At 41.6% G+C, this 16,582-nt stretch overlaps 1 protein-coding gene and 1 non-coding gene across 2 annotated transcripts in view; both read right to left on the bottom strand.

The window, feature by feature from the left end:
- Positions 1 to 15,777, bottom strand: part of PPM1G (protein phosphatase, Mg2+/Mn2+ dependent 1G) — a 19,312-nt gene extending 3,535 nt beyond the window's left edge. Inside the window, exons 1-5 of the mRNA XM_039238481.1 lie at positions 15,469 to 15,777; positions 2,486 to 2,555; positions 1,673 to 1,758; positions 1,202 to 1,334; positions 99 to 514 (exon numbers count right to left, since the gene is read on the bottom strand). Of these exons, the coding sequence (XP_039094412.1) occupies positions 99 to 514; positions 1,202 to 1,334; positions 1,673 to 1,758; positions 2,486 to 2,555; positions 15,469 to 15,588 (825 nt within the window). The 5' untranslated portion in view covers positions 15,589 to 15,777. The remainder of the gene's footprint in view (positions 1 to 98; positions 515 to 1,201; positions 1,335 to 1,672; positions 1,759 to 2,485; positions 2,556 to 15,468) is intronic.
- On the bottom strand, positions 9,232 to 9,368 carry LOC120235943. The gene has a single exon (XR_005529544.1). It is a non-coding gene; the product is annotated as a small nucleolar RNA SNORA2/SNORA34 family (small nucleolar RNA).
- Positions 15,778 to 16,582: the final 805 nt, after the last annotated feature.

The following is a 16,582-nucleotide window of genomic DNA, read 5'->3' on the forward strand; positions in this document are numbered from 1 at the left end:
GGGGGAGGGAGAGAAGGAAAAGAGTTGAAAGCTACGTATGGTGACCAAACAGGCCCCTTCTGCAAATTCAGCAGCTGTCTGCTCCCACTGGCCCTTACCTCACTGTCTTCCTCTTCCTCCTCTGCCTCATCTGACTCATCCTCACTGTCCTCAAAGAACTTGGACTTAGCAATTCGAGGCAGCTTGTCAGAGGCTGAAGAGCAGGAGGGCCCAGCCTCACCAGTGGGAGTGCCAGGCTCGCCACCTTGGCCTGCCTCAGTCCCACGTTCTGAGTTGGAGGAAAGGCCTGTGTGGGCCTTGGCTGTGGGGCCATTTTCCTCTGAAGAAGTTTCCCTAGATGGGTCCTCAGGTCCTGCTTCCCCATTGAGGCCCTGGGACCCTGGTTCCTCGCCTGTCCCAGCTCCAGATTTGCTGTGGGGAGCACCCTTGTGACAGTTCTGCCCATAGCGCGTCAGCAGCTCTTCAATAGTCATGGTAGCCTCTTCATGCAGCAGTGCAGCTTCCTCATTGTCCACTGCAGGGAAGAGGCTGAATCAGTACCCCCACACCAGACTCTTCATAGGATTGGCCCCTCTTCCTGCATCCAAGCCCTTGCAGGCCTGAGTTCCAACTTCCCCACCCCTGCCTACTCCTAAGGCTCCCCTCACCTATCAAGTCTCAGAAGACCCCTTTGGTTTCTTCTCAGGTAATGTCTGCCTGCAGAGACTTCCTTTAGTCTTTGTCTTTCACCCTCTTCTTAGTCAAAGGAACACTAGTTACTATAGTTCTCTTATCACTTCTCATTTTTGATTGATAAGTTAGAAACCTCATTATGGCTGAGGACCCAGGAAGCTCACAATGCTAGTCTTAGGCCTACAGCCCAGGCTTAAGGACTGGCTCCTGAGGCTAATGACAGCTCCTGTCTAGGAAAAAAAAAACGTCACATAAACATTAACAGGAACCAGAGAGACCCTACCATAATGACAAAAGATAATATATATAAAATGCTTAGAACTCTGGATACTAGACACAAAGGTTAATTTTTTTCTCCTTTCATAACCTCATGTAGTGTAGGAAAAACATAAGGTTCTCTAATGTGGGGACTCCCCAAGTCCCTATGAAGTCATCCTCTCTTAGAATTGATACTGAAATAATATACATTAAAGAAGAGTTCTTTAAAATGCAGATTTCCTCTCAAATAAGGGATGCTAGCCACACTCACCATCATCTTCATCAGCTACTTTTTCTTTTTCATCTTCATCCTCAGTGGGTCGCCCTGCAATCTGTGCCAACTCCTTTATGACTTCCTCAGTGGTCAGTTTGGCATCAATAGCCAAGAAGGCATCTTCTAATGCCTGGATAGAAGCAAAATAGTAGAAGGCAAGTGTCAGAAAAAGTACAGGAGGTACAAAATGAATTGCCTATATACAATGCGGGTACAAAAACAGCATGCAAGTTACAGTGTAATCTGCAACATGAGGAGACACTCACACATAAATAAACAGTTCAGAGACCTGGGAATAATGAGGCAGCTCTAAAAAGGCTCAAGTAGGGATAAAATGTTTGGGGCACAGAATTCTTTAAGAAATGCAGTAAACAGCAGCTTACTGGCAACAAGAAAAGAAACACCATGGGATTGGGAAACAAGGGAAAACCTACAGAAGTAGAGAAGGAGCACTGTGAAAAGACAGACCTTTTGTAGCTTGCCTTCTTTGTAGGCCTTCTGATCTTTGATGATATCAGGAAGATATTTGGCACAGTACAAGGCAACTTCCTCCCCTAGAAGACAAGTAAGGTCACCTAGAGCCCTGCTTCCCACATATAAAGTAATATAATATTTATATGCCATACTGGACTGAACCCTAAGGGCTGAGGAAATGGTTATCTTATACAGCTGAAACATATTTGAAAGACAACTGTTGGGGCGCCTGGGTGGCTCAGTCGGTTAAGCGTCTGACTTCAGCTCAGGTCATGATCTCATGGTTTGTGGGTTCGAGCCCCGTGTCGGGCTCTGTGCTTATAGCTAGCTTACAGCCTGGAGCCTGCTTCAGATTCTGTATCTCCCTCTCTCTCTGACCCTCCTCTGATCATGCTGTCTCTCTCTCTCAGAAATAAATAAAACATTAAAAAAAAAAAAAAAAAAAAAAGACAACTGTTTAGGAAGTTCTGATCCAGGAAATGGATTTCACCATCAACTCTCTCAGGGCTATATTAATATACTTTTTGTCTTTTCTTACCTGTATACTTAATTCTCATTGGGAAAAAGATAAACTGTAATATAGGAAGAGGCTTTTCAGATTAAAACAAGGCCTGGTGAGATTATAAACCCATACAATATCTTGTTAGGAAGGTAGAATGGCAGAAAAGAGGAAAAAAAGCACTAGGAATGGAAACAATATCTTACGACCAGAACCTTGGAAAGGAAAAGAACAAAGGATCTGTTCTTGCCCTCTAAAGTCTGGAACTAGGGTCCAAGAATGTCACCAATATGATCTACTAACATTACCTCCATGTCCATCATAGACAGAAAACATGGCTGTCTCACTGTCCAGCTCAGGAATACAGTTGTGAGCATCCTAGGAAAAAGAGAGCATAATTAGCATTTCTCAAGGTCAAAGGATGTTCTTCCTTGTGCACCTCAGGTCATGAGGATCTCCTTCATACCTTAATCTCACTAACCCTTCCCTGGCTGACCTAGATGGCCTAGAAATAAGAAAGAAAAATGGGATGATAAAATAAGAAAAGCAGTAAAGGGGAGGGAGAAAGGAATGGGAGGCAAGGGAGGGAAGGAGACGAGGGAAGGGAGAGAGATGAATCAGGTCACTACCTCTGCAGTCTAGCAGCCTCAGCCTAGGAGATCTCAGAGTCCAGATGGCAGAATGTCTGGCTGTTGGAACTCTAGACCTGACCCCTTTGGATTTGTGGTAACTATGGGAAGAACTAGAGTAAAGGATCTTTAAAGTCACTTCCAGGACCATTCTATGAGTCAGTGAACTTCAAGGAAGAAAATCTTAGGGAAGATAGCAAAAAAGAGACCCAAGGGCATTACCAACCTGAGAAGTTTCTGGGGGAATCATAAAACAGCCTAAGTGAAAGCACTAGAAATTTGTAAAACTATATATACTTATACTGGCACTTTCCCAAAGCACCATCTAAATAAATTATTCCCTCTTCTAAGTTTAACTCAAGAAGTTACCCTCAGGCTAGGCGGAAGCTATATTTACAAAAGAATCTTCCCAAGAAATAATATTCTTAAGCTACACTGTGTGTGTATTTGTTAACTAAAATTTACAATGCCCCATGTGATCAGCCATCCTACCTCCTACTGCAAGGTGGAAATGAGGTATCATTCAATGCTGATGGCACAGTATACCTAAAGAGAAGTCTGCAATGGCCCTACTGCAGCAACATGTGGTTGGAAGAACTGGAACTGATCAAATTCTTCTAATAACAAAACTCCACCACCCCCAAACAAATATTCCAGGCTGTGCCGTAGTTCAAGCCAAGACCGCTGAACCAGGGGGGTATGTGCCACAGCTTACTCTGCCCCATCTAGGAAAACAATCGCACCTCCCTTTTAGTTACTTTCTACAAACAAAAAGAATATCATCAACTCTTTACTTTAATTGATTACCCTTGTGTAAGTCAGTGGTTCTCCTTCCTCTTTCTGGCATTTAAAATTTTCTAGTTATATCAATTCTTAGGAAATCAGTACAGTGGTTCTTCCATTGTCCCTGAAATAAGACTATGCCTTTGTTATGCAAATCTAGAAAATAAAAGCTATTTTTCTTAAGTTTATTTATTTCGGAAGGGGGCATACGCAGGGGAGGGGCAGAGAGGAGAGAGAGAGAGAGAGAGAGAGAATCCCAAGTAAGCTCTGCACTGTCAGCACAGAGCCCAGTGCAGGTGCTCAACCCATAAATCGTGAGATCATGACCTGAGCCAAAATCAAGAGTTGGACACTTAACCAACTGAGCCACCCAGAAACCCCAAAAATAAAAGCTATTTTAAGGTAGTAAATGACAGAATGGAAAAAAGCTATTTTGTATTTCCCTCTGATTGAGTTCAGGAGAAAGTGTCCCAGAATCTAATGGGCTGCCATGGAGGGCACACAATGGCCTATCTAAGGTTGTCAATAACTGGCTCTGCATCTCATTCCCAGGATCCAGAGAGCACTACAGACCACAAGTCAACTTCTCCCTCTTCCAACCACTCCACAACCAGCCACACTGGCCTCCCTTCCATCTAAGCCAGGGTTAGACCTTACTGAACCTACTTCTTTTCTACACTCTTTGACTTATATGACTGCTCCAGCATTCTCCACCAGTGGTTCTCAGACTCCATTTGTTCATTCACTCATTTCTTCATCAAATATCTGACTATCTGTTATGTGCCAGAATCAGTTCTGGGTATTTGGGATATATCAGTGAATAAAAAGAAGACCTGCACTTCATTAAAAAAACCTTACATTCTCATGAAGAATATACACATAAACACAATAAATAGGTAAATCATATAGCATGATGATATAACTCCTACAGAAAGAGGACAGTGCTATGGAATAGAGGCTAGAATGAAAGAGGACTGGGTTGGATTACAGAAAAGTGGTGGGAGAAATGCACCGGCAAAGGTACAAGTGCATACAGGCTTCCTAAAGCCGTAAGAAACTATACCTCAGCAGTCACTACATAAGTCTTGCTGTAAGTATCTAATTAGTTGTGGCCGAACAGTTGTGTCATATTGATGTTGACTTTAATTCTGTTGATTTTGTAGTATGGTTTGTTGGCATGGAAGTTATGTCCAGTGCTGTTTGTACACATTTAAGTAACATTAAATTAAAACTGTCTTAGTGTATTCTGGAGTTCCACAAGTACTGCTTTCCTTAAAAAAAAAAAAAAAAAAAAAATCCATGGAAGATCTCCAAGATATTTTGTTAAATAAAGAAAGTAAGGTGCAGAAGGAAAGCAAGTACAGAATGATATATTTAGTAAACTGCTTTTGTATAAGAAGAGGGAGCATGGCATAGATATTTGTCTTTTCACACTGTAATACCACATGGATACATAGAAAACTAAGAAAAGCAGGTAACTGTGCGATGGGAGTGAGACTGAGCCATGGGAATGTTTAGCTTTTTCAAAAGTAAATTGGGGCGCCTGGGTGGCTCAGTCGGTTGGGCGGCTGACTTTGGATCAAGTCATGATCTCACAGTTCGTGGGTTCGACCCCCGTGTTGGGCTCTGTGCTGACAGCTAGCTCAGAGCCTGGAGCCTGCTTCAGATTCTGTGTCTCCCTCTCTCTCTGACCTTCCCCTTCTCACGTGCGCACTCTCTCTCTCTCTCTCTCTCTCAGAAATAAATAAAAACGTTAAAAAATTTTTAAAAAGTAAATTAAATTTTTTAGGAGACTCAATATATCACTGAGAAACTAGTCCAACTAATTCTAGGGAGGGAAAAGCAGTCTTCTTGTCTACTCTTTCCCAGTGGAATAGGACAATCAATCGGTCTTTCTTTCTCTGTCCTGCAATGCAACTCTAAATCAAAGCTGTATCATCTCCTTTTAACCCACACCTCTATTCAAATGATCTTTTTTACTTCCTCATCTGTTTCTCACAAAAGCATGTGACACTGAAGCAGATCCAGCCCCAGTGAACATATGAAAAAGTACTTAACCTCAACAGCAATGAAATGAACATTAAAAACAAGGAAATATCTTTTTGTGCAAATTAAAATAAGGAAAAAGATTAGTTAACAACCAGTGGTAATAAGAGTGGAGTAAAAACACATCCTGATCAGCAAGAATATAAGTTAGTACAGCCTTTCTGGAGCACAATTTGGTAATAAGTATCAAAATTTCAAACGTGCATGCCCTTTGATCTAGCAATTGGACTTCTAAAAGTTTATTTTATGGAAGTAATAAGACAAGGGTACAAGAATATAAGAATGTTCATTACAGCATTATTTATAATAAAACATTATTAACATCGAAATATCCATGAAGAGATTAGATTACAAGTAGTACATCCCTCCAACAGAATACATGCAACTAGAAATAAATATGTGTTAATTTAGAAATAAGTTCACAATATACTAAGTGATAAAAAGAGAAAAAAAGCACCTGTATGTATATGCGAGGAGTCTGGAAGACCACATTATATATCAAACTGAATGCAGAGTTAAGAGTTGGGTAATAATTATTTTCTACTTTTCTACATTTAAAATTCTTGTACAATATCCCATATTATTCCAGTTTGAATGATTATGACAATAAAACGAACCTATGAACTGTCTCTTGAATTGCCACGCTACAATATACTGCATGATTGCTGGCCAGCTATCTCTTGGTGTGCCTCCATCTTCTCTTCTATGATAGAGGAATGCCTAACATAGATTCATCTTATACCTTGAGGTCTCAGTTCCCAGAACTACTCCACATTACCTTCCCTTCTACTGCCTGGTGAGGCTTTGGATCTATATTATCACTTGGAACTACCTTCTCTAAGCACTTTAGTGTCCCCTTTTGCATCTCTGTTCATTGCCTCTATACCTTTACCCTTGCTTTTCCTTCTCTCTGACCCTTTCTGAGCCAGAGCCAAGTATTTCAACACTGTCTCTTAGCAATCTAGAAAAACTCATCCAACCTCGTATAACCCGACCAACTGCTTTCTTTACGCCTGAATCAGAGCCTCTAAGTATTGCTAGTCATAAAATGTCATGAAATCATGTTGACTGTGCACCTACTTCCATCATTCAGTATTTTGTGTGTGTGTCTTGCATAGATGCTTAAATATATTAACTGCAGCCAGTCATAAACCCTTCCTACACTGTTCAAGTTCTCAATGTTCTTCTTTCACTCTTAGCAGATGAGCTAACCTCTTACTTTACTTAGATCAAGGTCATATATCAAGAACTACTTCATCACCTCTATTCTACCTCAAAATTTCTCTACAGCTTTACCTAATCTCTCCTTCACTTCTGGGGGCAGCGTTTCTTCGCTTTTTATTTGTTTTTTGTTTGTTTGTTTTTTAATTCAACAAAGCATCCATTAAACCATTTATTGGCAACTGGTTAAAATGATCTTTTTTTTTAGATTTACATGCTTAAACTCCTCACTCCAAAACCTTTTCCTTTAAGATCTTACTACACAGAGCAGGCAATAACAATAACAGCAACCCAAATAGCCATTCTGCAGGCTTCGTTTTTCCCAACTATTGTATTATAATTATATAGTAAAAACCATGTCAGCTTTCCTGAAAGTTCTTGTGGGTTCTGTGAAGTTCCAACTGCCTGTTTCTATAGGATGCCCCTCTCCACTTCAAACTTAACATATATAATCCAAAACTCAGCAGGCTTCAAAAACTCAGAACTTCCCCTACAGGTCTTATTTCTGTTCATGGAATCTTTCCTATGCAACACTTAATACCAGTCCTCCTTGACTTCCTGGCTCTCTGCCACCATCCATCACCAAGTCCTACTAAGTTTTCCTTCATGACTTTGTTTATGGATTACTCTACTCTTAATAGCATTTTATATTCTCTCCTGCCTCTATTCTCTGCCCCTGTAATCCAGCCTACATACATCCAGATACCAGATTATCCAAATACCAATATTTTATTGATAGAAACTTCAATGGATTCTACTGCATATAAGATTAATTCCGCACAACTTGCAAGCAGCTTAAGGCACTCAATCATCATTCCTACCCATCTCTATAACCTAATCTCTAACCTTTCATACCAGTCCCCAAAAGAAACTACTCCACTCTTGGTAGTAAGCATGACTCAGTCTTTCCTCTTTCTAATATCCTTCTTTTCCTTCCACCTTCCTCCTCTCCTTTTGTCCCAATTTATACGTTCTCCATAAGGTCCAGTTAGTCTCACCACCTCTAAGAGATCTTTCTCAAGCACACCAATGCTCTGATTGTTCCCCTCTCTAAGCTCAGCATATACTATCTTGTATTGTTAACCAGCATTCCATGGGGGAAAAGAGAGTCATAGGTCCAAAACTAGATTGTAAACCAGCACGAAAGCAAAAACTGTCTTAAATGTCTTTACAGCTTTCAGGCCTAAAACTACATTCTGCAACATCATAAGACTTCCGTGTCCGTTTATGATGGTGAGTCTCCAGTTGCCTCAGGACAAATACCTTATAGATGCCTCCTCCTTCATTTCCTACTCTAAACCTAGACACGTATCATAAAACAATAACCACGGATAGTCTGGAGATGACTCAGAACACACAGGTCACCTGAGTCAGGATTCTTAGGCCCTGCCTTACTTAAATCATGTCTCACACAGAACCCTTTGACCTTCTGGACAACAAATGGATCTGTATGAATAAAAGCCTGGTTATCCTGCCTGATGTCAGTCTCCTAAGGTTATAAATACATCCATAAATGTTCTGTTTCACTGGATGCAAAAACATTTAGATTTATGATGTATATATTTATCTAAATCTTTACAAACCAAGATAAAAAGGTTGAAGGTGGTTGGGAGGGGAACTATGTTTTTGGTTTTAAAAAGTCATGTATTACTACCTGACTTTTAAAATTATACGCATATATTACTTCAGTGAATAGAATGAACGTTTTGTGTGTATCTAAAATATCTATGTTGAAATGTAATTCCCAATGTGATGTTATTTGGAGGTGGGGTGTTTGGAAGGTAATTAGGTCATGAGGGAGGAGCCCTCATGAATTAGATTAGTGCCTTTATAAAAAGACCCCAGAGAGCTCCCTCACCTTGAAAATACATCTAGAAGGCAGCCATCTATGAACCAGAAAGTGGGCCCTCAGCAGACACCTTAGTCTTTGACTTTGCAGTAAGGTCTTGAAGATATATTTGTATACCCACATTCACAGCAGCTTTATCCATAACAGCTAAAAGGTAGAAACAACCCAAGTGTCCATCAACAAATGAATGGATAAAGAAAATGTGGTATACTCATACAATGGATAGTCAGCCTTAAAAAGGACATTTTGACACATGCTATAACATTGAACCTTGAGGACATTGTGCTAGGTGAAATAAACCAGTTACAAATGAACAAACGTGTTTTTCTATGAGGTACCTAAGATAGTCAAATTCATAGAAACAGGAAGTAAAATGGTTGCCAGGAGCTGGTGGCAGGGGGAAGGGGGAGCTGTTTAACTGGTGGAGTTTCAGTTTTGCAAGATGAAAACACTTCTGGAGACTGGCTGCCCAACAGTGTGAATATACTCAACACTATTGAACTGTACATTTTTTTTTTTCTTATTCAGATGTTTCTTTCTAATGAACTGACCATTACATTTCCAAAGTTCTGAAATGGCCAACAGACCATAGAAAGACATTTATTTAGGCTCCTGCTTGAAACCAACAGCTTCAACAAACTGCTGGCCTTGATTCAGGGCCAATGAACTGTGCATTTTTAAACGGTTTAAGATGATAAATTTTATGTTATGTATATTTTACCACAGCTTAATATAAAACAAACACACACACACACACACACACCTTCCCACAAAGAAAAGCCCAGTCTCAGAAGGCTTCACTGGTAAATTCTACCAACTATTTTTAAAACAATAATACTAACTCTTCACAAACTCTTCCAATGTACAGAAGAGGCGGCAACATTTCCCAATTCATTCTATGAGGCCAATATTATCCTGATACCAAAACCACACAGACATCACAAGAAAACTAGACTTTATATTGTTAAAGGTAGCAATATTCCTCAATTGACTCCAGAGATTCAGCACGAGCCCTATCAAAATTCCAGGTGCCTTTTGCACAGAAATTGACAAGCTGATCCTTAATTCATAGAGAAATACAAGGGACCCAGAAAAGAAGAAACGAGAAAAAGAACAAAGTTGGAAAACTCACACTTTCTAACCTTCCTAACTTCAAAACTTATCACAAAGCTATGGTAACCAAGAGAGTGTGGTACTAGCATAACAATAAGTAGATAGATCAATAAAATGGAATTAAGAGTCCAGAAATAAACTCCCATTATTTGTAGTCAGATGATCTTAACAATGATGCCAAGATAATTTAATGAGGGAAAAGAAAGACCTTTTTAAAAACAGCTTTTTTAAATGTTTATTTTTGAGAGAGAATGGGAAGGAGGGGAAAAAGCAGGGAAGGGGCAGAAAGAGAGGGAGAGAGAGAGAATCTGAAGTAAGCTCTGTGCTGAGCCCAACACAGCGCTCCACTCACAAACCATGAATTATGACCTGAGCCAAAGTCAGCCACTTAACCGGCTGAGCCTCCCGGCACTCAAAAGAATGACCTTTTTAACAAATGCTGCTGGGACAAGTAGATATCTATATGCAAAAGAATGAAATTGGACTCTTCTTTACACCATTCACAGAAATTAATTCATAATGGATGTGAAAGCTAAAACTATAAAACTCTTAATAGAGAAACTGGACTTCATCAAAATTAAAAATTGTCATGCTTCAAAGGACACGAATAAGAAAGCAAAAAGTACCACAGAATAGGAGAAAATATTTGCAAATCATATCTGATAAGGAAATTGTGTCCAAAATATATAAAGAACCTTTATATCTCAATAAAAAGATAAGACAACCCAATAAAAACAAAGAATCTGAATAGACATTTCTTAAAAGATATATATGTGGCAATTAACACAAGAAAAGATGCTCAACATAATAAGCTACCAGGGAAATACAGTAAAAACCACACTGAGATACCATTTCACACCCACTAGAATGGCTATATTAAAAAAGATGATAACAAGTGTAGGGAGGATGTAGAGAAACTGACACCCTCCTATATTGCTGGTAAAAATGTAAAATGGTGCAACCACTTTGCAAAAGAGTTAGGCATCTCCTCAAAATGTTAAACATGGAGTTACTGTATGACACAGCAATTCCACCCCTAGTGTATACTCAAAAGAAATAAAAACTTACTTCCACATAAAAATTTGTAAATGTAAGTTCATACCATCATTATTCATCATAGCCAAAATGTGAAAATACAAATATCCCTCAACTGACGAAATGATAAACAAAATGTCCACACAATGGAATATTATTCAGCAAAAAAGAATGAAGTACCGATTCATGATACAACATGGATGACTCTTAGAAATATTGTTTAGTAAAAGGCAGACATAAAAGGTGACATATTTATAATTCCATCTATGTGAAATGTTAAAAATAGATAAATACATAGAATATCATATAAATTAGTGGTTGACAGGGATTAGAGGAGGGGAGACAGGGAATGACTCGTAATGGTTAAATGATTTCTTCTTGGGGTGATGAAAGTGTTCTAAAATTGATAGTGGTGATGGCTGTACAACCCTGTGACTACATTAATCATTGAAATGTACACTTTACATGGATATGGTTTGTGAATTATATCTCAATAAAATGCTTTAAAAAGAAATCTATATTTAATTTTTGAAGTTTATTCATTTTGAGAGAAAGAGAGAGAAAGAGAGAGAAAAAGAGCACACCCAAGTGGGGGCAGGACGGGGAAAGAGAGAGAATCCCAAACAGGATTCTCAGCACTGTCAGTGTGGAGCCCCGATGTGGGGCTCAGACTCCTAACTGTGAGATCATGAACAGAACCAAAGTCGAATGCTTAACCAACTGTGCCACCCAGGCACCCCATATATATTTTTTCAAGTACTATATATGATTAAAGGTTGGTAGACTCCATCTCTGAACAGGATCTAAAGGGAAACCAAAAACTCCACTGAAATTAGTACCCAGTTTAAAGCATGTCATTACACATCAGTGATGCTTCAAGTTCAGTTCTAAAGGTTTATGTTTCCAGACAGCATAATTTGAAGAACAGCTTACAATGGCAAGAACTACTGATCAGATCTATTAAACTTCTACACTCAAATTCAAAGCAAGTTCCTTACCTTACCTCTCAAAGTACAATTCCAAGATGATTAACCCAATAGAGGGTCAGGGGAAAGAAACAGTAGTAACATGTGCTTTGTAATTGGGCAATAGAAATAATTTATGTAAAATATTCTTGAAATCTCGAGGAATAAATTCTGATTGCAACTTCCTGTTGCTTAAAAACTTATAAAGGAATCGTATAGTAGAAACAATTTCTCCATATGCATGGATATGCATTTGATATCATTTCATACTATCTCTGATTTGTGAAGAATAGGAACTACATGCTAATCAAATGCCCTTTTATAAAATAAAAGTTGCTTAACTGCATCCTAGACAAAGGAATTCTGATCTGATTCGGTAAATAAAAAGTGTTTTAAGATACAGAGAGGAGGCTGGGGCGCCTGGGTGGCTTAGTCGGTTAAGCGTCCGACTTTCGCTTAGGTCATGGTCTCGCGGTTCGTGGGTTCGAGCCCCGTGTCGGGCTCTGTGCTGACTGCCAGCACAGAGCCTGGAGCCTGTTTCAGAGTCTGTGTTCTCCCCCTCTCTCTGACCCTCCCCTGCTCACGCTGTCTCTCTCTCTCTCCTGGAAATAAATAAAAATATTAAAAAAAAAAAAAAAAGATACAGAGAGGAGGCACTAATCTGGGGACCAAATAATAAATGCTCTTCAGCCTCAGATACCCACTCTCTCTTAAGCAGAACCCCACAGGATTCCTGTGGTATATAAAACCCAGTTTATATTTTGCCTCATTAATACAATGACTGAAACTGTCATGTACCTTAAGAATTTTCTGCTTAACATGATCTACAATCAATTCTAGATGACCCCTCTATGACCACTAATAAGCCAGCTTCTATATGGCAATAAACAGCTAGTCTACTCAAAAGTATATTCTAAGTATTAATACTGCCTTTTAAAGAAGGCAAATATATTTCATAGAATTTTAAAAAATCCTAACTCCCCATAGAAAGCAGTTTTGTCACCTCCAGAGAGCCTCACAACCCAAAACTAAAAGTATCCATGTCCCTTAAAACTACATCAACTCAAACCGTTTTCAGATTTGATTTCTCATTAGCCACCAAAAACTCAGAGCCTTTCCATATATATTTCTCAGGCACCCTTCCACAACCTACCTGTTAACCCCCAAAATACATACCTCAACCAGCTTGAGGGTCCCTCCAAACCATGGAGAAGGAAGAAGGGAAGGGAACATCAACTGTGGTATTTTGTTTACCCCTCCTCAAAACACCCTGGTTCCACAGCAAGAGGGGCTGGAGAGAGGCAGAAAGTATAAAATGCCAGCTATTGATAGTTGCCATCCTTGCCTCAAGAGAAGGGGTAAAACAGTACTAAGGCTGAATCTATTCATCAATCAGGATTTTAGCAACCTTTTGTAATGTGTATTGGCATGATAAACTTACCTCAAAGGAATCATTAGGACCAGGCAATTAAGGTCAACAGACTTAATAAACTGGTGGAATTGAGTCCTAAGGCTTAAGAAGAACAGGTGTGTACACTTTCTGAAAAGACAGATTCACTTAAGAGGCTACAAGTCATAGTTACTTTATTGCCATAGCAAAGAAACTATGTAATACTTTGAACACAAAGGAACCAAAGCCAAAAGGAAAACTACTGATACAGCAGAAAAGGATCGCAAGTAGGGCTTCAAGAGGGTCTGATTAAGTATATTTAACCATTCAAACAAAGGTAAATTCAGAAGCAGCTTAATAGGAAGATTTTAAAACCTGAACTGGTTACCTCTCAGGAAGATTAGGATCTAAGAAATAGTCTAACAAGATCTCTACAAACAGCTGGTGATGAAAAAAAGTCATTTTGTAATTACCAGAGGAGAAACCAAAAATAAAGGGAAATACCTTGCAGAGAAACACACAGCACAGAATCACTGGGCAAACAACTTGGAAAACTAAATATCCAATCAACTCAGTAAACTAGAAAGAAGGGTATCTCCCCCCCCAATAAAGAAAAACTGCAGCAGAGGGTGGAAAATAAGGACCGAGAAACCTGAAGGAAAAGCCTTCCTACAGTAATGTGAGAATAAAGTCACCTCAAATCTTACAATATTAACAGAAAACGCCAAAGAAATGGAACCTCCAATAGCAACTAACCCAAACCCTAGCCTTACATTAAGGTTTTCCTTTTGCGGCTATTATCCAGATATTTCTAATACTCAGACAGTTACATTTACCAAGGACCCAGTAAGCTCAATACTGAGCACCACACTGAAATGTGAACGCCGTGCTTCAGGTTGGCACAGATGAGAACAGTGTCCAGTTAAGTGTCTTGAACATTTTCATCCCACAGATTCTTCCCACCAAGAAATAAATGTCCTAACCTTTCTGGGTCTCAATTTCTGAGCTGTAAAATGCGGGAGCCAAATTAGATGAGCCGAGCCACAGGATCCCCTTCATTGTTGAAATGTTATAGCTAGCGACAGAATTGTTTAAGGTCTGCTGTGGGTATAAAATTGGAGTCTGAGAACAAACCGTTGAAGTTTATACTGTCATTCCAGAGCTAACCACAGGGAGGAGCGAGGCATTTGAAGAAATTCCCGAGGGAGACACTATTAGGCTGTTACCTGAAGCCCACCTAGTAAGTGGATAAACCCTTAATCGCAGAAATAATTAGAGCATTTCCCTGGCCCTTCTGCCTAGCTCTCACAACACTACTCACAAAGACATGTCTTACACATGTCTTTCTACCTTTCCTTCCTACCATGATTTTTCCTGTTCTCCCTTGTAGTTTCACATCCATTTTGCCCAATACTACTCCTTTTTTATCCAGAAAATTTCCACCTTCCACTTTCATTCAGAAGAAATTTTCTAGAAAAGAAAATTCCGTTCTTTATAGGTTATAATAAAATGGTTACAAGTCAAGGAAACTATAAACTACAGTAAGCACAAGCACATGACAATTACAGAGTAAGTTTTAGAAAAATCCCGAGGGGAAAAAATATCAAGCATAATAAAAAAGTAATGATACCGACGGACACAACTCAAGTTTTCCAAAGGTCGTAAAAGGCCCTGAAGAGAATACAAACGGGTGACACTAAGGGCGAGCTTCTGAAATTAACATTTGGTGTCCAGAGCCAAGCAACTCGGTGTAAAGCATTTGAAACGGACTTGCCTAGGCTTCCTTTCACTGTCAAGCTCCTCGTCTAAAAAGGCCTCTCACACCACATATTTAAGGAGGGAAAAAAGTCATTCGCGTCTATTCTCTTCTTCCTCGCAAAAGTAAATGAATAAATAGTCTTTCTTTTCATCTTAACTCCCACACTGCACCTCACGCCGTTTATGAGCCTGGAGGGCTGGGCTGGCAGGAGAGGATGGCGCGAAGGCACGAGGAGAGGGCGATCAGTGGGCGGAAGGTGCCTCTCCCCACATGGCCGAGCTCTCGCCGCCAAACTGGCCACCGGCACACGGTCCCCAAACACCTGCAGTTCCCTCTCGGCCCCGGGCCCACTTTCGCTGCCGCCCGTCAAAGTGCCGCCGCAGCCACAGCTGCACGCTCCCGATACGGACCCTTCCCCGGGGATGACCCCATCCCCCCGCTCCCTTTCTCCGTCAGGTTCCCGCCCTGCAGCGGCCCGCCTCTGGGCCTCTCCCGCCTCACCTCCATGGAGACGCGCCAGCCTTGCATGGCGGAGAAACCGTAGGGCAGCGGCAGGCGCGAGGCGCCGACCCCGTCCCCGGAGCACTTCACCGTGTTGGGCTGGGAGAGGTAGGCACCCATGGCGGCTGCTGGCCGGCGGCCTCAGGAGTAGGCGAGCGGGACGCGACCCGTGCCGGCGCCGGAGCCCCGGGGGCGCGCGTGGCAGGAACGGGCCCGGCGGCACGGCCGACACAAGGTGCCGGTGAAAGGCGCGAGGCCGGCCAGGAGGCGGTAACGGGACGGGAGCAGAGAGGGAGCGGAAGCGGAAACGGCGCCGCTCCAGACCCCGCCCGGCCGGCGCGGCGCGGCGCGGCGCGGCGCTGCGGGCAGTCATTTCCTTAGCAACTCGCCCCGCCCGCGGGGACAACGGCCCGCCCAACCGCCGCTCCCGCGAGACTGGCGCGGTCACGCCTACCAACGGCTGCAGCCTGCCACCCGCGGCCCGGCTAGCGGCCGGCCGCCTGGAGCTGTCCCTTACTGTCCCCCGCTCTCCCCGCCCCGCCTTCGCTCCCCTACCCCGGCCTCTCGCGCGTTTGTCTGAAGCTCTTTTGTGTGGGACCCGGCGCTCCGGCTCCATCCCCCAGTGTGTCAGCTCCCTCTCCCCATCGCGGGCTCAGACTCCGCAAACCCGCCTGATTCGGCTCAATTAAAGTTAACTAGCCATTTGCTCTGAGCGCTTGAAATACCTGGCCCGGCCTTATGAGAGAGTTTTTCTGACAAAAGAAAGTGAAAAACCTCGATCTGTAACATCATACGAGTTAATACAATGCAGAAATGTTTGGCACAGTCTCTGCAGGGTGAGAAGAAATCAAGGGAGAGGAGAACGAGCTGTTGCTTGACGTCCTCAGGATGCCCCAGGAGTGCATTAGGAGGGGGAGAAGAGAATAATGTTACAAGATTGCAGGAGTGCGAAAAGAATGTAAACTGCATTTGGGAGGATTTTTGAGGAAGCTGGCTGGCCTCCTTGGAAAGGGATTTTAAGTCGTAATGTTACATAGAGTAGAGATAGTCGTAACGCCAAGACGGGTAATTTGGGCTTCACTGTTATCCTGGTGTAGCATTTTAGGACTGTTGT

This window comes from Hyaena hyaena, unplaced genomic scaffold (assembly GCF_003009895.1).
Source record: "Hyaena hyaena isolate Hyena2069 unplaced genomic scaffold, ASM300989v1 scaffold_140, whole genome shotgun sequence".
Taxonomy (NCBI): domain Eukaryota; kingdom Metazoa; phylum Chordata; class Mammalia; order Carnivora; family Hyaenidae; genus Hyaena; species Hyaena hyaena.